General features: G+C 36.1%; 1 protein-coding gene across 3 annotated transcripts in view; it reads right to left on the reverse strand.

Moving 5' to 3' along the window:
• Window positions 1-1,162: 1,162 nt before the first annotated feature.
• Window positions 1,163-24,770, reverse strand: part of USP15 (ubiquitin specific peptidase 15) — a 69,534-nt gene continuing 45,926 nt past the window's right edge. For 2 of the 3 annotated variants that reach the window (XM_071552318.1, XM_071552317.1), the window contains 15 exons: window positions 21,966-22,110; window positions 12,287-12,460; window positions 11,805-11,963; window positions 10,934-11,158; window positions 9,316-9,399; window positions 9,131-9,225; window positions 8,764-8,952; window positions 7,733-7,848; window positions 7,328-7,603; window positions 6,952-7,022; window positions 6,470-6,585; window positions 4,462-4,611; window positions 3,981-4,084; window positions 3,340-3,428; window positions 1,163-3,054 (listed from right to left, as the gene is read on the reverse strand). In XM_071552318.1, coding sequence (XP_071408419.1) covers window positions 2,869-3,054; window positions 3,340-3,428; window positions 3,981-4,084; window positions 4,462-4,611; window positions 6,470-6,585; window positions 6,952-7,022; window positions 7,328-7,603; window positions 7,733-7,848; window positions 8,764-8,952; window positions 9,131-9,225; window positions 9,316-9,399; window positions 10,934-11,158; window positions 11,805-11,963; window positions 12,287-12,460; window positions 21,966-22,110 — 2,179 coding nt within the window. In that variant the 3' untranslated portion in view covers window positions 1,163-2,868. Of the gene's footprint in view, window positions 3,055-3,339; window positions 3,429-3,980; window positions 4,085-4,461; window positions 4,612-6,469; window positions 6,602-6,951; window positions 7,023-7,327; window positions 7,604-7,732; window positions 7,849-8,763; window positions 8,953-9,130; window positions 9,226-9,315; window positions 9,400-10,933; window positions 11,159-11,804; window positions 11,964-12,286; window positions 12,461-21,965; window positions 22,111-24,770 lie in introns of those variants that run through there. The other variant, XM_071552320.1, reaches the window with a different exon arrangement.

The raw sequence follows: 24,770 nt of genomic DNA on the forward strand, positions 1-24,770 counted from the left end.
TTGATTTAAAAAGCAAGCTGACTGTAGATTTTTATCTGACATGATTCATAAAAAGAGGTTAGGATTCTCTTCTCTATATAAATGACTTTTGATAAACACTGTAAATAATAATATACTTTCTGTAGTTTTAAACCTGTCCACACTGAATGAGTTATGTGTGAATATATAATAGTTTTATAAAACTCACAACTTGACTGAATTCCCAGAAACCTTTTCGATACTCAGCTAGAAATGTTTCTGGGTTTTTTTCTCCCCTTAGGAAGCTGATTGCAAAAACTGTGTAATCTTGGAAGTCAAATTAACAATAACAAAGAGTTAGTAATTTTTTCCTAACTGTTGCTTAGATCAATATCCTTTTAAATTCTAGTTGGATGATCCAACTATTAGAAGGTAAGTACCTTCCTTCAAATATAAGATTCCATGTATGAAAATATATTTTTGCATTTTTAAAGGGAGAATGAAGTGCGTTAGGAGACCAAAGTTATCAGGTATTAATGCTCTGATCTACAAACTCCTAAGTACTTTGGTAAGTCAAACTAGATCCTTTGCTCCTCTGTGATTTTTCCCATTAAGTTCTAGGCTAACATGATATGGAAAAACAAACACAAATATGAATGTAGGGGGCCTCTGTGTGTGTGTGTTCAAAGAGTAGATCACTTCTCTAGAATTACTTTCTCTACTCCACAGATAAACCTCATTTCTCAAGTGCTCTGATTAAAATAAGCAAGTTAAATTCACAAGCTATTTAGGGCATAGCTTTGTAGTGGGTTACTGTATTCCATACCTAAATACAAGGTTTTAAGCCCAAAAAGTTTGTATCACTTCCGCCCCTCCATGCACATTGGTTTGTCTAATGTTAAGTATTCCCTCTTTTTACCAACAATCTCATTAGAATCTTTCCATCTCATTAATTATTGTTACAGTATTACTTTTAAACCCCAAAATATTTATGACAATACACTATTTGTTTTTTGCAGCCTTATAGCTTTAGAGCCAATGACAGGAGAGAAATAGTTTTATATATACTAGCTACTGGAAATATTAACCTTACTCTGTGTAGGGTCACTAAATAGCCATTTTGTAGCAGAGAATGTAAGTCTTAGACAAAGGTTATCCACGACATACTTTGGGAAAAGAGCGTGTAACAAAATAGAACACTAAATAAGGCCTTGAATAGCTTTATTGAAATCTGTATAAATAAACATGCGCATTTCAAATGTAAACCCAAGTGAACTCAAGTGCAGACAAAATTTTAACCTCTGTCATGCAGGAGGTTAGTTTACATTTAAAAAAAAAACAAACCTCAAAGCAGCTTTAAAATACCAGGATGAAACACCAGTTTTAATATCAAGGTATAAAGCAAAGCCATGTCCAACATATCTCATTTATATCCTGGTCAAATGCAATTTTTTAAACTTTTTAATGCTAACATAAATAAATAATTTACCAAAATGTGCACTCACAGAGTGAACTTTTATTTACAATACACAATTTATAACCTATTGTATTTGATTAGTTCAAGTGAAGAACATCATACTTTTTGCTTTTTTCTTTTTTAAAATTGTTTAAACAGTGGGACACAAAGCAATTCTCCAGGTAGCAGATATGTGATGTGTGCCCCCACACTTACGAGCCCCTCTCACAGGCAGTATTGTATACAAATTTACAATACATTCTTCCAACAATTCTTCAATGGGAAAGCAGCAAATCAAAAAATGTTTCAAACTGTCACGCTTATTTTGGCATCCTGGACCCCTGAACATAGTTAATTGAAATCCAATTCGGAGTTCTTATGCCTTATATACTGTACAGGTTCTGACTTGAACATGCAAATGCCAATTGTCTTATAATTATGAGCTACCTTTTCAGATAAGCTGTAAGGCTATGGTGAATTCCATCAGGAACACACAAAGAAAATTAACAGGCCTGCCTTTAAAGTGATTTTGTAATTAACAATTTAAAGACAGGTTATACTGAAAAAATTCTCAACTAAGCCTGATACACAGTCATTACTATGGATACAGAGTACTATTAACTTTGACCTTAATACAGAGTAGTTTGCAAGCTGTCAAACTACAAAAACTGGGGAAAGAGAACTTGCAGCACAATTTTAAATTTTGGACTGATACCAGATTAAAATTATGCATGTCTTATAAGCAAGATAACAGGAATTATGTCTGCAGAGTAGATTCCAACAAGCAACAATGTATACTTACATTTAATTGAAAACCTTTTTGTTAATGGAGCATGAAATCCGGAACCTGTTCAACAGCAGCAGTAAGATGAACATAATATTCTGGATGTTCCACTATATCACAAAAGGTTAAAACACCTTTTTCAAGCTATTTTTTCTATTGTGACCAAAATAAAAAAAATATGGAGAAACAAAAATTTGCTGATTCAAACTACTACTGTAGGTATTTATGGCATTTTTACTTGTAGTCTGTGTGGCAGCCTAAGAAACATGTATATATTTATCCAGAAACTAGAGTTGGCAGTAGTATTCTTGCAATACCAATAAAATAAATGTCAGAATTCCATAGATTTAATATTTTAGTTATTAAATCACATCCAAAACAAAAGAAAACATAATCCATCAGAACAGCAGCAGAAAACTTAAAAGGGGTTTATTTGTGATTTCCTATATATACCTTGTGAATACGAGACTGTAAATGCATTAGAGACAATTTCTGTTTAAGTTTTTATTTTTCACTTCAAGTACTGCACATGTTAAAATGAAATAAAGATTTACATTCTGTTATCTGAAACCCCATCTCAGATTTTTATTCTTAATTTGGTGGGCATTTTCACTCTTTCAATCCGTATCCCCAGGAAGAGAGTCTCTTTTATGGCTTCTAGTTCTTCCCATTAGTTAGTGTGCATACAATTTTCATTTTCTATGTCATTATCATTTTCATTGCTGTCTTCATCACTTTCTAGTGGGATGCCTGTGGCAGCTGAAGCACCTTGTTTAGTTTCCCGGTCAAGTGGGAAAAAGCCAGTTCCACTGATTGTGTCCTGTCTCTGGTAGAAAAGCACATATGCTGCTTTGGACTGTAAAAGAGAGAAGTGCAGTATGTTCATGAGGCTCCAAACAAAACATTTACAATCCCAAGTTATACTTTTTCTTTGCTTCCAAGTATACAAGGTAAAATCAAAGAAATCTAGATCTTTTATGTAAGTTAATTTTGTGTGTTGGAGCAAACCATTTTTGGTTTGCACTGTCCTTTCAAAGAACACAAACTACTACCTACAAATTTCATGATTTACTCTTTGTTACTCGTCCCTCAAGAAGAAAACATCAACAGTCCCAATTTTAGAAACACAAAAGGTACTTGCCACTATTTGGTCCTCACATGCAGTGGACACACTACTGTCATCAAAGTAGTACCATTTTCCATCATCCTTGTTTTTTGCAAAAGCAGTATCTAGGACAAAAAAATACAATGTCTAAGGACTTTCTATGTTCATAGATGTAATACAACTAGTTGCTGTAGCTGTTACTGTTAAAACACTTGACATTTAACTAACTAAAACCTATTATCACTATTAGACTGATCTTTCACACTTTCTTTTTAAGCGAAGAAAGCACTAACATTCCCCTTCTAAAGACAATACATACTGAGAAAGGACAGACAAAATAAAACCCCTCAGTCATTTTTTTCTCTCTACTTTGAAGACGTTGCACAATGAACAAAAATACAGACAAGAAAGACAAAATCAGTTGTAGGAGTACAGTAGCTCTTATGGAGCTCTTATGTTTTCTCTTTTCACAGCTGGAAGTATAAAAGAACCTGTAATTATCCTTGAAACCTCATTGCATACAGATTTTTCTGTTAGAATACTTGTGAAAGCATTTCAAGGCAATGAAAAAAAAATTGTCCCTCTGTCATTAAAAAAGAACCACTGATTCAAAGTGATCAAACTCAACACAGGAAGAAAGCTGGCATGTAGAATGATCATACTTGAAATCAACTTACAATGCCCTCCTCCCATTCCTCCATAGTGGTTGGAGACAGCAATCAAGTTGTAGCGGCAAGGCCCTGCATTAGGATTAATAAGGAACTCTGACATGTCCAAGTCACTGTTAAAAAACAAAAAACAAAATAAACACAAAAAACCCCAACCAAAATTAGCCATGTTAAAATAGTATTTCTAACAATTTCTTATTTTGGTGGTCTTTGTGCCCTGTCTTTTATATTCCCTTCAAAAAACACATACACCAGACTCCTCTGACGGTGCATCTCTTTCACTCTGTGAGAAGTGGAACAGGCACAAGGAATTTTCTGTATTTATCTACCATTATTATTTTTCCAAGTTCATACTTTAAACCTACAAGCATTTTGTCATCAATGTTTACATGAAAGCTGAGAACACACCCATTTTATGTAATTGCTACATGAAACATGTGTCCTAGTCATGCTTTTACACTTCTAGCACCAAAATATTTATGTTTCTTACTTTATTGGAAAGTCAACCAATGTATCCAACTTGTCCCTCATGTATCTGCTGTAAGAAAAGCGCTTTAGATGAACTACCAGTACAGGGGGCAGTGACCACAAGTCTAACTTCTTAGTAGCTTGCTGATGTTCTTTACAGTTTGGACAATACCTAAAAGAAAAAAAAATCAATTTTAAATATGTGTAGTCCATATGCACATTAAAATGCATTACCATAAAGTCAGCAACATGGGAGGAACTGAATGAGCAAAACTCAACCATACATTTCATCTTTTGTTACTAATGCTCTTGATAAGTTTAAAATGTGCAAGTGTGATGACAGTGAAGCTCAGCAGCATTTTAAACTGAAAAGCAGCATCCCCCATACTGGATTCTCATCTTCTGTAGTATTGCCTGAATCTTTAGTTAAAACATGGCTTTCTCATATTTTATAAAAAGAAAGATGAAGGGTTATGAAACTGATTATAATAAAACCCAAAAATACCTGCTAACTGTGGCTTTTTCAAGTTTCAATTTCCAAATTCATCTGTCTCCCACCCCATCCCACCTACACCTCAAGTAACAGTGACTACTGGAACCTGGAAAAACTTGTTACTAAAATAACTTCCCTTTGTGGTAGGCAAGTACTAAAGAGGCTGTGACTTATAAATTTCTGTTCCTTGCAAGGCATACTTGAATCTTTCAGGAACTAATGCTCAGGGAGGAAGATAAATAAGAAAAACGAATGGAAGCAACTCTTCCCTGAAGTGGTCTATGTATATTCTACACCTTGGTATGTAACAAGTAAAAATCAAGGAGAAAGAGAAAAACAAAAAAGAGATGAGCCCTAATTAGAAAGACTGCACAAGCATCTTTAAATATCACCATCAGAAAAAGACAAGAAATTAGGAGAAACGTAATGGCAGGCTGTAACTGAAAATGTGGTTTCCCAGTTGGCTTGGAATATCTAGAATATAAAGAGTGCTGGATTAGGGATGGTGAGCTCTTACTGATTAGATGTGTTAAGACCTAACAAATTAAGAAAAATGTGATTAATGACAGGCATCTGATGAGATATATTGAGTAGCAACTGCTTGACTTCTGCAGTAGTTTTATTTTGTAGTTTAAATAACCTGCTTATAATGTGCTGCAAAGATGGAAGTGCTTCACCATACTTGAGTTACATGGTATCTCAAATAGTCTATCCAGTGTTGTATAATCTAGCAAACCCAGAAAAATAAAAGAGATTTTTCTAAGTTAGCCCTCTACTCTGCACAAATATATGAGGATCTCTGGTGACAATGTTTGGAGGTCTCCAAAACTTTTAGGTATCCACAAGAGAAAAATTGGCAGACCCTCTTTTCAAACTTAATTCTGAGCTTAAAAGCGTTCATGAAGGATTTATCTGCTAGATAATTCATGGGAGAAAAAGGATCTTACGGTATTATACTATAATTGTGAATATTCGTATATGATTCTAATTATAATTTGAAGGAACCATGAATCAGAATAGATCTGTCTGCCAAAACCCTAATGGTTAGAACATGAATTTGAGAGGTTCTAGTGACTGCAGACATTCCCCATCCCACAAACCTGCTCTTTAAGCACATCCCTATTTCAGAGATCAGTGCAAGGCAAGTTACGTATTTCCATAAAAAACCAATAGTATGCACCAACCTCTCTCATCTCAGAAAGGAGTATTTGTTTAAACCACTGCATTGAATTTGTCATAATATTATTCATTCACTGTCCAATTACAGTTCACAGACTAGAGTATCTTATGTATCAATCTGTCCTCCTAATTCTAAACACATTAATTGTTTCCCTTACAAACAAACTTCTGTACCTGGTAACAATTTAAGTTAAGTAATGGATCAAAGTAAAAAACATTTTGAGAATCTTCAACTATGATTGAAATAACAGGATTCAAAATACCATTAATAAATCAGTATCTCAATGTTCAAGTGTGTTTTGATTACATTTTGAGAAATACATTATGGCGTTTAACAATTTTAATCTTTTGTGCTTACCATGGGTCTTCAGCACCTAGTTTCTCCTTTGTTGTGAACAGCTCAATGCAATCTTTTAATTTCACGAAAGGCTTTTTGGGAGGCTTATATTCCACACTTTCATGTTTTTCAAAATCCTAAAGAGAAGTATTTCTTGAGTTAAGAGAACAAATGAAACAAAACTCATTTTAGTGATGTCGTCTTACTATAAACAGTAACTACAAAGCTCCTATATATGGAAAAACTGATTAGAAACCATTCAAGCAAATAGTTTTCACAGCTTCAGATTTACTTCCAAGTTTGTAAGCCTCAGACTTGCTAATTACTTGAATGTGTATATGAAGTTTATTTATGACAACATATTTACCAAGAGTAACATGAAAAAATATATGTTCACTTCTTCTTGTGAAGACTTAGAATGTCTCACGTCACATAAATTAAGTTGTATATTTTACATTTAGGTTTTATTTGTGCTGCAAAGGGGAGCAACATAAACAGCTTACCTCTGCTGCACTATCATCAAAATATCTCTTCTTTAATTCAGGATCCCAATCCAAAGCAAGGAAAGATCTTTCTAAGATTAAAAAAATTATTTTCTCTTAATATTATTTCTTGCTTTATGCGAAATTGGATTAACTTTGGGCAAACACTCTTCAGAATCAATCACACAATGCTACCATGATTTTAAGATGAAAAACTGAGCACATAAAAATTTCGCATTTCTAAGAGTCAGTCTCATTAACAAATTAATTACTCTAACAAAATTCACAACTGAAAAAACAGTGTATCAAACATCACACAGAGAAAATGGAACACAGAAGTGGAGTCAGAAAAGAGTATCAGAATCAAATGTTGCCCAACCTGTTCCCCATGACTTACCATCAAGCCTAGGTTGCCTATCATCAAATCTAATATGCCTGGTATCATCTTTGATGTAGTTTATGTCAGTATTGCCTAAATTATTGAACTGGAATGTAAACAATCGCTTTTTGTGTCCTGTGAGTGGTTGACCTTTGCAAGTATCCTCAGTACACAATCCATTTTCAGAGTCATTGTCACCTCCAACTGAGTCTTCTGACTGGCTGTTTTCATTCTCTGAAGGAAGTTCCTGATCCTGGCTGGATTCATCATCTTGCTCATCTGTTTCCATTTCACCTGAACCAATCAGAAGAATAAGGAGGAAGAAATGAAGTAGAATGACAGTAATTGAAAGACACTACTGAGTTAACATCTGTTTCAAACTGAACAGAAAATACTAAACAAGTTTAGGTATGCCAGTCTTACTTGGAGATCCTTCTTCATGTATTCCATTTGGGCCATTACCATTGATACCACGGTCCTTACAGCAATGCAGGGATCCTTCAGTATCTTCACTTTCAGTACATGTTTTTACGTATCGGCTAAATATAACAAGTGAAAGCAACAGTTAGAAGCAATGGATTTTTAAATATTTACTTTGTTCTAACCAGATAATTAAATTGTTACAGCAAATCCTTTCTAGTGTATTGTATTTCTGCACTTCTTTCAAATTTATTCAGAATTAACAGTTTTATTGCCAAACATGTCTACTGTTACAGGCACATCTGAAAAGCTGCTCCTCGATGATCTAAATTTTTGGCAGCTACTTATCTTAAACAATTTGGGTTTTGGTATCAGTCTCTCTTTGTCCAGAAATAATTTCTTTAACTGTTCACTAACTGTATTTTTTACACAAAAAAATTTTATATGGGTTCAATTATAGAGAAAGTTACATGAACAGAAAATGAAGCATATATTTAAATTGGAGTTTGTATGACTCTAATTTTCCCCACATAATGACACTAATTCCAGTCTAGTTTCATAAAGTGTCTACCATGTAATTCCAGTCTAGTTTCATAAAGTGTCTACCATGTAATTCCAGTCTAGTTTCATAAAGTGTCTGCCATGTACTTTTACAACATAAATTAGTACAGTAGATACAGGAGATATAACTGTAACAGAATTATTGGAAAACATTTCCACTCTACCAATTCCTAACAAATAGCTAAGCATACAACAGAATTATTTTTCTAAACTGACAATACTGATTTACTCTATTGTCTTCTCAAATACTTTTGGCATGAGGTCATGCTAACAAGAAATCAAATTAAAATCCACAGTAGTTCATCTCAATGGGCTAAAATTTTAGATTTAATATATTTAACAGAATGAAATAAAAGACAAAGTACTCAAATCTAATCAGTTTGTTAGAAATACTCGAAAAAATAAGTGCCTACTGATTTCAACAATTAGCACTACTCTTAACAAACGCATTTTTCTATAAACAATAACCTTACCACATTCTTAGCAGCAGCAGGTTATAGAGTTTATCTTCAGTATTGTTTCTAGGCACTGCTATAAGAAAAGGTTGACCAAAAAGTAAAGAACCACTATGGCTGTAGCTGGTGTGCCTGCACTTTTCCCTTAAGCAAACGGGAATTATAACTTGTTCCGTATCTTCAGTTCTATTGATAGCGATTTCAAATCTAAAAGAAAACCAATCAGAAATACAATGAACAACGGTCATGTAAAAGGCTGCAAAGGGGGAAAATAAAGAAGTAATACCCCCTTCCAGTTTCATCTTTATCTGAGGTCTAGATTTTAATCTTTTGCAAATATCTAAACAGAGCGCAAGGGGACATGAAGCATGTTATCTGTACTTACACATAAATGTCATCACGTTCCATGATACTACTCAGATTTTCATCCATGCCAAATATCCTGTGGAACCTGTGATTGTATATATCAGTAACAATCATCTAAAAAGAAAATGGAGTATGCATCATTAAATGAGGTTAAAGTGCATTAAAATATTCATTGTTGTGCTTCATATAAGAGATCCCTCTTACCTTATCTGCAGCAACACCAGACAAAGCTGACAATGCTGTGCAAAGATCCAATATATTTCCAATTTTGGGAACAACAACTTTGTACTAAAAAGTAAAATAAAATTTTAATATCTTAATAAAACAAATACACATAAGGAAAACCCCAAAGCAATCACATGTTCAGCATATTTTACATACTTCTTTCATGTTCCTGAACTTAAGGTGTGAAGCATGTAAATCACCTAAAACAAATTCCAAAAGCTGCTGAAAATGTAGTAGTTACCTGCACAACTTTACAAACATACACACTTGGAATACTCCATCTATTAGTCAGTAATGCTTGTTTAAATGTTACTTTATTTTCTCCATAAGGGGAAATGCTGTTCTGCATAACAGCACCAATTACTCAGATTTGTATTTCAACAGCACCCACTTATTTAACCATTTAAATAAAATAATATGCATGCTATCAATTACATTAATAAATTTGGAACACAACACAAGTTTTTTATAGAGTCTTACTGGGGGAAAAAAAGCAATGGCACGCAATGGATTCTAATTTCACATGGAGAGAGAGAACCTGATGATTAACAGTCTAAGTTCTACATAGGACTCTAATCTGTTATTTGCATAATAAAGACAGGATAAATTAGAAATAAGGTGTTATAACTTTATAATTAATTGCCAAGTATAGCATGTTTTTGTTATGTCCTTAATTTTTATAGTTATTTAGACTCACAAAAACTCTACTGAACTTGTACCCTTCCCAAACTCCATTACTCTTGCACAACTCTCACATGTCATACAAGTCACGTTCAACTACTGCGTGTCCCCTGTGAAAACTTATTTTCCCAATTACATTTCTAGCAGGCTTATCTTCCATTAGTTAATACATGTCCCATCATCTTTGACTTCCCTAACTCACATTGCCTTTGAGAACACTCCCTTTTCCCTCACTTTCCTTCCTATGGTACTCTGATTTCAGGTGTTAAAATTTTTTGGCATCTGCCTGACTGCCTGTGTCTTATTTATTTCACCCAACCTCACTTACCCCATAAGGTACAGGCAGAACCATTTCATCGTCACTTTGGTTATGATAACCATATGTATATTTTTCCACACCATTTTAAGGTGCATTCCTAAAAACATGGCAAAAGAGGTACTCTTCACAAAGAAATCTCATCTGAATTTTTTTCTTTTGACTATTATGTGAGAGCACAGAGAATTCAGGACTACCTGATATGTTAGTCATGGGGTTTTTTGCACCACCTATGAATTTTTGCCTTTTGTGATTAAGAAACCAAGAAATTAAGTCTGGATTAAGTGTATAAATATTTTTTATAACTATACAAATTCACTACAGCAGCACTCAAATAAAAAATTATGTCAGGATACATTTTAAAGATTAAGAAGCCTTATTAACACAACTTTAAAGAACTTCCTTGAACTGACAGAAATATAAGAAGGTATGTATAGTTTTCCTCAGGTTTCCTAAGTGGGACTTCAGAACACATACCAGAAAACTAAAGCTTCTTGGATTTGCTTGTTGTACCTATAAACTCACATCATGTAAAGGAACTCAGGTTCATTGTTAATGCCACATAAATCAGGGTGTTAGTACGTAAATTAAGCCACTTACCTGCATGGGCTTTGCAAGAGGATCCATTCTAACTAAATAAACTTCCAAAGTGCGTTCTTTTTTCATGGGTAATGGAAGTGTCAAGTAACAAAAGGGATCAAAGGTTACAGATATCTTAGCACATTCAGGACAAACTAGGGTGGATTTAAAAAGGCCATGAAATATATCTACAATGATGGAATCATTTCTCTTCAAATGGTTTTCCCAGGCTTCTTCAGCAACCACCTGTAAATAAAGCAAGACCTCAGTTATAACAAAGTAGTAGGAAATGAATAGGGAGAATTAATAGTAAAAGGTCTTGACAGAACATTTTCAGTAAGCCCCTAAACACAGAATCTCATTCCCAAGGACCCTGTAAGATATGTTACTACCATCAGGATCCCAGGTTAAAGGATGCATGCTTTCCCTAGGACAGAGATTCTCTCAGTGGTATTATATCGTCTGAGAGAGACTTCCAAATACCTTTGGGAAAGACAAAAGCAAATAAAACTGAAGTTCCACATGAATTAACTCATAACAAAATAAGAGTTTCCTTAAAGTAAGAGTACTGGAGAAAAACAGAATTCTGCATGATGTAGATACAAGAAAAAAAGAACAACAAAATGGGAATTGTTTTTCTAACTGAACTTAGAACTGAATTGAAAAACAGGTCTTAATGAAGTCTTAAAAAAGCTTTACCATCTTCCCATCCATCCCCCCAGTTACCTTACAAATAAACTGAAATGTACACAGGTTTTCAAACACGATCTCCATTTTAAGAACTTATTTTCTGAAATCTCTCCCAGCAAAACACCCCAATCAGTGTCCCAGTCTTTCAGTAGAAGATACAGCCTTGACTAAAATGAAGATGATCAACACCAAAAACCCCTACCTTGTCTGGTCTCCCATCTGCATCCTTTAACTGAATATAAGGCTTTTTCCTAATTCTATTCAAATCCTCATGTAATCCATCCAAGAGAAAAGCCAGTAGCTCTTGACAATCTTGTTGCTGATAACCAGAAAACTGTGGTGCAAACCGTCCCACTTGTGTCTAAAAATTAAATACAAATACTTCTGGTACCTTAATTTTTAGAAAACCTAGATACTTCTGAGATGGTGCAGCAGCATGTTGCAAAGGTAAAACTTATAACAGATAAGCTTTTCAGTGGAGATAGGAAGTTAAAACCAATTCTGAAAGACCAAAGCATAAGGACAGGTGACACATTTAAATATACATCCAACTGTTTTAAAAGTCAAATGGACTGCAAACTGATAAATATTACTTCACATTCTTCTTCTTGCGTATTTCTGTGAGTTTTGTATACCTAGAAGTACAAAACCACAATTGACATTCAAGTTAAATTCCCTACTGACCTTAAATGCTCTTGGGGTAACATAGCTGTATTTTCCTGACCACATTTGCTTGATAAGCTCGGCGTAAGATTTTGCTATTTCCCCTCGCATTCCTAAAGGATTGTCAAAATTCAGCTCTTCCTGGTATTTATCATTGAGGAAATACTCTGTAAGAGGAGGTGTGTTGCTCAGACACTGCAAGTAAAAATAGACATTTAGAACAGTGATCTAAATTGGTTCTAAACAAAGAATTTTGTTAAAGCAGTCATGATCAATAAACACTGTAATATCTAGTGTCTGCAAAGAAGAGGAGAAAAATCCGCAATTAATCTTTTCCAGAAACAAATAATAGTTTTAAACTGGATGCAGCTGTCATTACAAGTTACGTGCAGATAATATTTGTCAAAAGGTTTACCTCAAAATTTATTAAACATAGGAGTCCAGTCAATCACAGTGTGACAGCAGTTTGTATCAAGAATTAAAACAAAACAAAAGACAGTGGTTCTTGAGACATGAATGGCAGCTTTATGAGACTCTGTGCTGAAAGTTGTTAGAGATGCACAAAGGTGAAACTGCATAGGTATTTGGATGAAAGAGCCAACAGGGCTTACTAATTCAAATTATACCATATTCCAAGCAACATGTGAAAAGAGAGATTTTTTTTTTTGGCAGAGGTGAAAGTGGAGAGAAGAGAAGGTAATGATGCTTGCCCTATTCCTTCTCTTCCTAAACATCAGCTTATGGATGATATGGAAGACAGCGATCTATGCTAATTGGGCTAGACTTTGAATCAGAAATGGTGCAGACCTTCTTATGTTCTTTCAAATTTTGTGATGCTCTTTAGAGCTGAAATTAGTTCAAGGAAGTCAAGGACCTTGTTTTAGATTGAGCTAAGCACTTATCCTTTGTAGCAGTTTATCTCTTCTGTCAGCACTTGGAGATAGCAGGATGTAATCACTGAACTATGATTTACAACTTAAAAAAACCTCTTTGAATCTTTGTGTGATATTTTTCACACTCCTTTAAACACAAACTTTTCCATCATTCAGAAATGATCCCCATGCCATGCCTCAGCATATATATTTAGCAAAGATTCTTCATTAAATATTATAAGATTTTCTGCATTCTTTACTGTAGTAAAGATACCAAGAAAGGTCAAATATTTTATCAGTCTCATCTGCCTCTCTGCAAAACATGCTACTGCATAGGTGCAACAATGAGAGTGGAAGAATTACAACTTCATTGAGTGGGGCAAAAAAAAGTTATTCCTATGTCTGCCTATCATACCTGTTGTGGTGGGTTCCCCTTGGCTGAAGGCCAGGTGCCCCCACCCAGCCACTCTATCACTCCCCTTCCCAGCTGGATGAGGAGAGAGTAAGGTGGAAGAGAAAAAAAAATGCAAATTGTGGGTTGTGATAAGGCGGTTTATATTTATGCAAAAGAAAAGCAAAGCAGAAGCTGGCAGTTAATCTCTATTTCCCAAGGCAGTGATGGCTGGCCACTCCTCAGACGCAGGGCTCCGGCACACGCAACAGTTGTCAGCAGACAGCCATGGAAGACAATGGAGGCCTCTGTTCCTGCTCCTTGCCTCAGCTTTTATATCTGGGTTGACATCACATGGTATGGAATATCCCCTTGGTCAGTGTGGGTCAGCTGGCTTAGCTGTGTCCCCCCGCCAGGATCTCGCCCTCGACTGAAGAAGGAATGTTACAGTGCTGTGCTCAGCAGGAGCCAAAACATGTGTGTGTTATTAACACTCCTCCAGCTACCAATGCAGAGTACAACACTGTGTCTACTGTGGGCCACTATGGGGAAATAAATTCTGGCTCAGCCAGACCCATACTGCAGAGAGCTGAGTTTCATGCCTATATTGAACTCCTTTCTTTTTCTTCCTCCTCATCTAAAGCTTTCTTGCACTGTCAATGCTGCAGGAAACTCCTGGTATTTACACTCCCTTTTGGAAGCTGATGATTAAAGAAAGCTCCTTTTTCTCTTGCTACATGGCAAAGAGCTTTTATTTCTAGTAGTGGTGATCCCAAGCTCCCCTACCTCACACATCTGTGTTGTCAGTTCTGAACTGATCCATGCAGCTAAGAGGAAAAACACTTGGTTTCCCAAATCCATACAGAAGTGGTCAGAATTTTCAAACCTCAATTAGCATCAACCTCAATTAATGGATGGACTACCAAGTATCAACAGGTAATGAGAAACATAAACTACCTATAAATAAAAACAAAACTACACTTTAGTTAAAACTGCATGCTCAGTTTGAGTGATGTGACAAATCCTACTGCCCCAAGAAGTCCTGCCCCTTCTCTGCTGATCCTCATCTGATTGCACAAGAAACATTCACATCACTGTTTTTTTCTCCTCCCTTGTCTTCTGAATTATTTTTGGGCTGGTTTAGGAGATGACAACAGTTCAACTGATCATCTTAGTGTAAGGAATGTCCAACACAAGGAACTAAATAATGCAAAAATAGTAATTTTTTCTGTAGATTCTTAGTCAAGCCCTATACAATGTGCTGACAGTTTGTTTTTCACTGAAAAAATTGATCTTTTTCTAGTTCCACCTGATAAACTGGTTTTGTCACTTTCTCAAAAAACTAATTAATATTTGTATGTCTAAGTCAGAAAGATTACTACAGATAATTTCCTTTTTTTCTTTAACTTTTTTTTCACATTACAGCATAAGATAACACTGATGATAGTTCTGGAATGAACAAGTGTCCATTTGAACACTGTACTTTCTGAGATATCAGATACCACAACTTTTGAAATTGTAGCTGCCAAAGGAATTAATACAGTTTGCCACACACCCACCTACCTCTCCAACTTAACTGGCAATGCTAAAAGATTGCAAACATATTTACTTCTTGAAAAGGCTGATAAAGGAGAACTATTTAAGATTATGATTAAAATCCCAGGAAAAAAACTTCCAGAAATCAATTTGAAAGGAAGTCTCTGTTCTTACTTTGTTATGATGCAGAATGTTGCAGTTTATGAAGGAAGCTTTACAGAAAGCATCAATTTAAACTCCCCCTTCACCCAACCAAAAAAAACCCCAAACAAAACCAACCCAAAAAGCATTAGAACCAAGACAATCTACTAGACAGCAAAGTCATAAGACTTATGTGCCCTGTTCCACCTAGTGGTTCGGGGATATTTGTTTGTTTCAAAACACAGACATATGTAAACTAAAAGTATATAAACAGATGAAGAATAGTAGGAACTAAAAAAGCAAAACAAGTAAGGTAAAACTATGGAAAACTGTGAACTAAAGAGGTAACACAATGTCACTTCATTTCAGGTCCCCCAGTCTCCACAAGTTTTCTTTAGCCAACAAAATTTCTATCCAGTACTTAGTCTGAACCCAAACAAAGATCATGGCGAATATGAAACAGAATGTAAAAAACTCCAAGATGAACTATGAGAACAAATCACAGGACACAGGATTAGTCTTCATCATGACAAGGATTAACATTGAAATTACAGTTCCATGTTACGTATTAGTCACTTGAAAAAAACTATTAATATGTACAGGAAAATGAACAATAAATAATCATTATTTTTAGGGACATATATATAAACACACACATATATATATACATATATACATCTCAATGCTCTAGTCCCACTAGAATACTGTAATTCTAATGTTAGACTATGGTCATGTTTGTAGATCTACCCGTCCTATGAAACCTTTACAGAGGGGGAAATACATGTAATTTAAGTATGGAATAATTCTGATACAAGAATTTGCAAGGACTTAATTGATAAAAAGAAAAAAATAAATGAAGAAAGAAGGCCTCTAAGACAGTCACTGGCCTGGAAGCACTTGCCCTGCGAGCAAAGACTGAAGCATCAGGGCTTGTTCAGCCTGCAGAAAAGACTGTTTCAGGGAGACCCAAGAACAGACTTCTAGTACCTAGAGCGAAGTTAAGGAGAAGATGGAACCAGGCTCTTCACAGTGGTACAGGAAAAGAACAACAGGCATCAATTGAAACATGAGAGGTTAAGAATATAAGGAAAAAACATTTCACTCAAAGAACAGTTAAGCAATGGAGCTGAGATGCTCTGCCTTTTTGGAAGTTTTTAAGATCCAACTGGATAAAGTCCTGGGCAACCTGTTCCAACCTCAGAGCCAACCTGTCTTTGAGTAGGAGGTAGCACCAGAAGCCTCCTGAAGTTCCATGAATCATCCTATAATCCTAAGGGAACAAGGAAACATTTCTTCATATCCCATATGTAATATTACACAGAACTATAAAAATAAAAATTCAAAGTGAAGAAAAATTCACAACCTATCATGCCAGTGAACTCGGAAATTTAGAAGACGACACTGAGATCATGAAATTGAGCTAAAACTGAATATTCTCTAAGTATACTGGTTCTTCAGCTTCCACTTAATAAAAATTTTATGAAAGGGGCAATGAAATTTTGGATTACAGCCATCTAATAAAAGATCAAGAGCTGATGGACTGAAAAAAGATCCAAGTTATAGGAGAAAAAGTCTTTCACTTTGCATGTGTCTACCCTACTTTTGTCTGTTTGATATCAGACATGGTAAAAAGTGCTCAGTTAATAAATTCCATAATCCAAACTCCATATGCCTATGACAACTGAAACAGAGACCAAAAACTTAATCAGTTATTAATGAATATCTTAATTAAGGTATTGGTGAAAGATGCTATCTTTTCTCTAGATAAAATCACAGCTGTAAGTAGCTGTAGAGGGAATATTATCAGCTTTCTGAAGAAAGAAAACTGCTGAAATGCCCCATTGCACAGCTCTCAACAACCACTGTTCAGAAGTCAACTATATATAATCACACTGATTGAAAAAAGGTGAAAATAAAATGTTGGGAAAAAGGATTGTTTTAAACTAAATTACTTTCTTTTATTTTTGAATCACAAAATGGAAACTTTGTGACTCTCAGGTTGTCACTGTAAAAGAAAAAAAAATTTTTACAGAGATCTAATCTTCTGTATCTCAGCAAAATAGCAAAGTAATACTTGTGAAACATCCACAGGTGGCAGCACAACAATGCTTAACAAAAAATCACATTTTTCGAATTTTTTTCAGTTTAGAATATAACTATATACATGCACAATGTGAATTAAAATTCTACTTGCCAAATAGTTTTTTTGCATTATACTGGTTCAAGTTTTCATAATTATATATTTTCATAAAGTCCACAAACTCCCTTTTGTCTTTCCTGTTTTATTTCCTGCTCAGATCTGCAAAAGTAGACATTTAGGCCTTATTAATAAAAATGAAGCCTTAGATGTTAGCACTGAAGTAAAGTAAAACCAGATATATAGAATGATCCCTTCAAAAAATCTAAACCAAAGTTCCAATATAAGCAAGAAATAATACTGAATTATTATTTTTTCTGAAAATAAGGAACAGTGATAAAAGAAAAGCACTTGGAAGAAATACAGTGGTATTTTAACCCTCTTGGCCTTACTCCTACTCAGCTTGCAGCTGTTTGTGATACCACAGAGGATCTTGCCCATCTCTTCATCATCTCTCCTCCAGTGTCTTGAGCTTTTTAACACTGAAAGCCCCTACTTGGAAGGGCAAAGGGCTCTTTACAATAATCACTTGGAGAAAGGGGCAAACCTAACCTTACCTATGAAGAACTATTAAAGACCTTGCAACAAAATTTAAGACAGTGCCAGGATTACTGCATTTCTACCTAGTATGGTTACAGGGCAAGAACCTTCAGACAAATTTGTCAGACTTGAGAGATCAAGCTGTGTAAGGAACTGTTCTACAAGGAATACTGATAATAGTTCTGACACAAACCATCTTCACTGTATATGACAAGACCAAAGAGAAGCTGCCCAAGAAATGCAGTAGCTTCTGAAGCAGAAATGGCTCTTTTGAGAACACTCAGGGACCTCCATGCTCTCTGGAAAGGATAGAGATCTGAGAAAAATGGCAATCAGCTGGAAAGTAGATAAAGTAAATTTTGCTTCTGTTGAAGGAATCTACTTTGATTATACCCAGCACCAACTGAATGGAAGGGATCAAAGCAGACCTTTGTGGACATCAATGAAATTGAAACTATTTCAGAGTCCAATGTTCTACAGTAAACTACTTTGTTTAAAGAAAACAGATTTATCCTGATAAATCAACTGTGTTGACATAATTGTGAAGGAATACACCTGTGGGAAGATGGCTGGGGGTAAAAATTAGAGGAAACTGAGCAGTTACATTCACATCCTAAGAAGTTAGAATGCTATGGAAATCATAGGGTAAAGTGCAGCAGCTACTCCCTGGATGGATTGTGGTTGGCATACTCCTGCAAAGGACAATGGATCAGTGGGTGGAGGGGATGAGACACTGTGGCCAAGCTCTGTAGAAATCCTTGCAGGGAGGGAAACTGAATGGTACTTTGCAGCTGATAAAACTGCACCGCAACCAAGGCCCACAGGAGATGTCCTCTCCTCAGATGAACTTGGGTCATTAAATCCTAACTCTAATATTAACACACACCTCCACCCCAAAGTTACCCACCTCCAAGGTACAACCACCCTGCACTGGACATGCGCTCTCTATTTTTATGGCTGTATCTTTAAAAGCAAAGTGAGAGAATTTTACACCAATAAGTAACAAAGGTATTTATGAACAAAGTAACGCAGGCTCCACCCAAACATAAAAAAATAGTATAAAAGTAAGTAGAGAATGGGAGAAAAGTTAGGGCAGACACCATTGTAACTGCTGGGATCAGTCGACAGGCTGAACCTGTGTTCTCTCACAGGGATGCCTGCTGAGTAAGGGCTGTACTGTGTGTGTGCTGAATACTTTTACTGGGATTACAGCTAGTCTGTATATTGTTTTAAATACGTTTTTGCACTCAGATACTACCAGTGGCAATCTTCAAGCCTTAACCTGCCACAATTTTGCATTAATAGTGTTATTCCCTAAACTGTTAGTGGTGGTCCTTCCCGGGCAGTTGCAGTTGCCAGCAGTGGGTAACACACTTGAATAAAGTGGGAAGACCTGCTGAGGGTCTGACCTTGTACTGATGGCTTAGCTCCCTGAAAAGGGCAGTTGAATTGCCCTCTGATCCAGCAGCACTGTCCAGTGAAGGCTGTCCCTAAATGGGGCACTTACAGACAGGTTGGGCACAAGGGTCTCTGCTTTCCTGGGCACTGACAGACAAATCAAACACTAAGGGTTGAGGAAATCTCCCTTTTGACATGACAACACCTTAAGAAGATAAATAAGCTGAAGTAGGTAACCAAAGCAGATCAGAGTAATTATAGAGTAGTTGAGATTGGAATGCATCTCTGCAGATTCTCTGGTCCAACCCACATGCTCAAACAAGGGTCATATAGAGCAGACCGCTCTATATGTGTCCCATTAGGTTTTGAGCATCTCCAAAGATGAAGGCTCCAGTCTCCCTGGACAACTTCTTCCACTGCTTGAAAACCCTTACTTTAAATAACAGGTTAACATGCTTAGAATTCTCACCTAAAAGGTTACTTTTGCATCTACATTTATGCAAATTCATGTATACCAGTTTAACAAAGGTTTGCGTAAGCAATGAAAATTAACTTGTTTTTTGTTTTTAGCCTGATGAACAATGTAGCATTTAAAAAAAAATCACTACGTACTAAGAATATTTTCTGAATTCAACTTTTAAAAAATAATTCTGGTTGATGCACTAGACCAAAACATATTCAGGAGAGGTTACATTTAGCACTTTTATTTGGAATGGACATTTTAAAATATGTGTCCTTACACCTTTCAGTTTAGCCATCTTTTGTGTGTATGTATGGCCAAACTTCACGAACGAAGATTTGGGAAGGGCTGTCCCCACGTGGGCGTGCCCTTCCAGCCTGCGCAGTGGATTTTAGGTGAGGCTCAGCGTCCGCAGAACTGGCCCCACCGTTTAAGTCCTGAGGTTCATCTGCCACGGCCGAGCGAGCTTGGACAGTGCCAGTGAAGTCCTCAGGACTAGAACCTACAGCACCCGGCATTTCCCAGGAGGTCTCCCATCCAAGTACTAATCCGGAGCTGACCCTGCTTAGCTTCCGAGATCTGACGGGATTGGATGTCAGGGAGGCATTTAACTGCCCATCTTTTGTGTAACATGCTAAAAATTGTTAATTATTCCCTGCACTGTTCAATTTCTCTTCAAGTATCCTCATGAAAGCATTATTAGAAACAAGAATAAATTTAATTGTATGGAGGCCTTATGCAAATAAGTATGGAATAAGCATGGAATAACCCAAACAGGCTATGGGGCTGACTGGCTAGAAAGCAGCCTTGCATTATATGACCCAGTGGTATTTTTCTGTGCAAACGTGATCCAGCTGTTTCCCATGAGAAAGGTGTCCATTTGCAAGCTGGGCTGTGTTAGCAACTGTAGTCAGTGGCAAATGGAAGCAAGTCTTCCCTTCTCTTTGGAACTTGTGAGACTGCTGCTGGAGCACTAGCCTGTTTAGGGCTCTCCAGAGTATGAGAGAGCAGAGGAGGGTCACCAATGCAGCTGGGGGACTGGAGAACAATATACAAGGAAAGGCTGAGAGCTGTATCCATTAGTTCAAGCCCAAAGAAGATAAGACTAAGAGGAGAGCTCACGGCTCTCTGCAGCTACTCCTACAGGAGTGCAGTCAAATTATTTGCTGATTCTCAATAAAGAAGGGATAGAAAAATCTACACAGACTGAAGCTCTGAAATATTTCTTCTTTTGAACAAATTTCAACAACTTCATGAACTTAGCTCACAAAAGTACCAGAAATTCTTTTTTTACCTGAACAGGCTAAAGAAGGAACGAAACATTTTTTGTTTGTTTTTGGGTTTTTTGTTTTTTTTTTCATTTTACCCAAAGAAATCACAAACATAAGCCAGGAACCCTTGTGATGACAAAGTAGGATAACAACTCTGAGGAATGCCTGGTTAATATCTAGCATTTTTATAGTCATCAGGAAAATATCTGAATGAGAACTGACATACATCTTACAGTTTTTTTGATGTAAGAGTGCTCTGATGACAAAACATGGGTTCCAGACCTGAACAAAGCCAAACTAAATTACCAGTTCTTTCTGATCATTAAATATGCTACAATTTCCTCTTCTATTTAAAATTAAAACACTAAGTTTTTTTCATCTTGGTAGAGTAATAGTAGGCATACTAGTATTTTTCTTGCATTCATAGCAAAGAAACAAGCTACCACATTCCTGTAAAATGTCTCATCCATCCATGAAAGAGCAGCCATTCAAAGAGGAAAGGTCAAAGGAAAATACTTTCCAAGGTTCCTGCATGTTCACTTGTGCACTAGAAGTACATAATGAGTCAGAAATAAAAGGCCCAGTAATCCACCAGTCATCTATTTTTGACACTTTTTTTGGCCACTATAATCAGTACTCAAGGGCATCTCAAAAGGAAAAGGTATTTTTTTGTGACATACATGTATGGCGATCCTTACAGAAAGCAAAGAATCCCACTGAAGGGTTCACTCATATAGAATGCTTGTCAAACATCTTTCTGACATTGATCACTATAAACCCAATTATGTAAATAAACTTTTAGAGTACACCAGTATAGAAGTATTATTTCTTCACTTTTAATCTTATTCTGCTATTTAACAGATCTCTTAGTATTAGTTTTCAAACATGAAAAAATACAGCAGGATATTAGTTTTCAAGTAATAGGACTAGCTGATTTTATTTTAAAATACATACCTGAATTGCTGAATTCATGAAACATGTATTCCCCAAGTTACTCAGGCCACACAGGCCGGGCTGCTCATTGTGTCTTCCTGGCTCTGAATAATCATAATTCTTATAAGCAGTATATGATGGGAGACAATAGTTTGAATTTTTCACACTGTAAGAAAACAAGACATCTTTCACAATGCAAACATGTACTCTACAGTACTTTAAAACACACAAATACTTTATAAACTTAAATGATTAAAAATGTTTAACTTCTGCAAACAAAAAAGGATTTAAAAAACTTATTAAACTTTGGTAATAACATTAATTTGAATTTAAAAGTCACCTGCACAAACAACTAAAATCAAATGTACTGCAATAACTGCAATTATTACATCCCTACCCCTTTTTGATAGGAGCAGCTTCAGAGTTTACTCTATTCTTCATTGCTCCATCATATTTAATACACTCAGATTTTAGGCACCACCAGCAGCAATCAATCATTTACGTTCCTTTTGCATCCTGCTACTGCAAGAGTGAGGTCGGTGGAAATGGGAATGCAGAGTTACAGGTGAAAGCTGAGATTTCCAAGGCCACTGTGGCATAGCTGCCTCACTGCATCAGACAATCTATTTATAGCTTCCCTGCTAGGACAGCACAATCCAGCATGCAAATGCAGAAAAGCCTTGAGAGGTAAAAGAATGCGCAAAATGCCTTGTAACAACTTCACTGTAAATCTATGATGCATCTGAAACTGGAGAAGACTGAAATCTTCTTCTAAGAGGATGTTATGTAAAATTACTGATGTTAGAAATAAACAACCAACCAGAAAGGTTTAACCCTTTCAAGCACTGATCATAATGAAATCTGTGTGACAGCAGCTTTGGCTAAAGTTCAGGAGAGTTTCTGCAGCCACTACGCATCATTCACATTAGAAGCAACATGAACAAAAACTTGAAAGTCAGTTGCTAAGAATGATAAGGAAAAATACGCAGTGCAAGGAATCAATCCTGATAAATAATTGAGACTTTTAATAGCAAAAGTCTGAGGATGCAGGTGGTCCAATGGTTATACTCCAGCCAGTACTCCTAAATCGTATCCAACTAAGTTCCAACTGTCCGCTCAGTGCACAATTACTCACTTTTCAGAAAGAACTCTTGATTTGTTTTAATCAAGTTACTCAAAATTTCAAACAGAAGGGGAAGAAAATTTCTCCCTCATTTAATGGCCTTGGAAATTTGTGTAGTTTACAGCTCCACTGTCCATAAAATTGCTGCTCTCAAACTTTTACATCTGCTCATTTATTTTTAATAGCTGACTTTCACATTAGTGCTTCCCTCATCTGTACACGTGTATTTTCTCTGCTCTCTGGCTTGCCCACAAACTAGCTAAATGTAATTGTGTTTACTAGCAATTCTCAATGAAAAAAACCTATAAAGTTAGTTTTACCCATTCAGCTTAACCCTAGCTGAAATACTTAATCTTACTTTAACACAAGATAGTTTTTGAACTCCAGGGCCCACATACCCTTCAAGCTTACTTCTGTGGTCACCCTTCCTCTGTCATTAGTCCCTGGTTCACCCACGCATGCAAATTCCCAGGGAAAATCACCTTCCATCTCCCTTTGCAGGTGCAGTCCAGTTACTGCAGTCAACTCCAATTCCCTTAAGCTGGCAAGCCTTAATTGCCCCCAGAAGCAAAACACCACAAGCTTACCCCTGGTGCTAATGTACCCTCCACAGTGTAATGAATCATTGACCCAGCTCACCACTGCACAGCAGCAACAGAAATGCACATACACAAGGTATACAATAAGCTCCTACTTTTAGCCCTGCCTCCTTCCTACTGCTTTCTTTACCTGACCCAAAGATTACACTTTTCACATGGCTAATGAATGAGAGATCTCTTTAAGAAATTTAGGAGATGTTGCAGTAATAAAACAGATTGAATTTAATTCCCCGGGGGATTTCCATTTCCTTTTTTGTTTCTCTGCAGCTTTTCCCCTTCAAAAATTGCCACCCTTGGAGGAACACTAGAAAGCCAGGAAATACAATTAGTATTTTTTGGCTATTGTGTATTCATATAAAGGATTTTCTCAAATTAGCTGAGACCATGGTGATAATTTAGTTCAAGATAATTGCAACACAGATAGATGCAGTGTTTATTTACTCTAAGGGACAAATTGTCAGTTTACTTCTCAAAAGGGAAAGACATTTCTGACCTCTTTCATCTTCTGTACTGGCCTACACAAATACACTGGAGAGGGTTAGAGAATAAGGTTACCACTCCTCCTGGAAGTGAGGTCTATTAATATATTTTTCTTTCATGTTTCTATGATATTTAATCAAACATATCCTACAAAACACAGTGCCTACCATATGCAAGAGATTAGAGATGTCTCTTTATAGCTTTATCAGTCTGCAAACATAATTTGTTCTGGAAGGATTATTTTTATTTAAACTACATTGTTTCTCTGCTTTTTATGCTTTTGGGACTGGATGAAAAATAAAGTATTATTAAGAGTCAGTAGTAAATGGCTAACAATGGAAAGCAAGCAAAGACACAAGCTAAATCTACATGAACTTCAAACAGAAATACCCTAGAAAAAGTAACTTGTGATAATGGTGTGTTCCCAAGCCCCCCTCTGGTTTTCCTGCAAAGCCTTCCTACCTTTAATGAAGGAACAATGCATGGAAAAGCAGAAGGGTAGTATCAGAATGGGCCAGTCAAGTAAGGACAATAACAGAAAAAAAACCCAACATTGATGGCTCTTAGAAAAAATTGCTGCTCGAAAATAAGGCTAGGCTTGAAAACATGAAACCATCTTCAGAT

Source organism: Pithys albifrons, chromosome 3 (assembly GCF_047495875.1).
Source record: "Pithys albifrons albifrons isolate INPA30051 chromosome 3, PitAlb_v1, whole genome shotgun sequence".
NCBI lineage: Eukaryota > Metazoa > Chordata > Aves > Passeriformes > Thamnophilidae > Pithys > Pithys albifrons.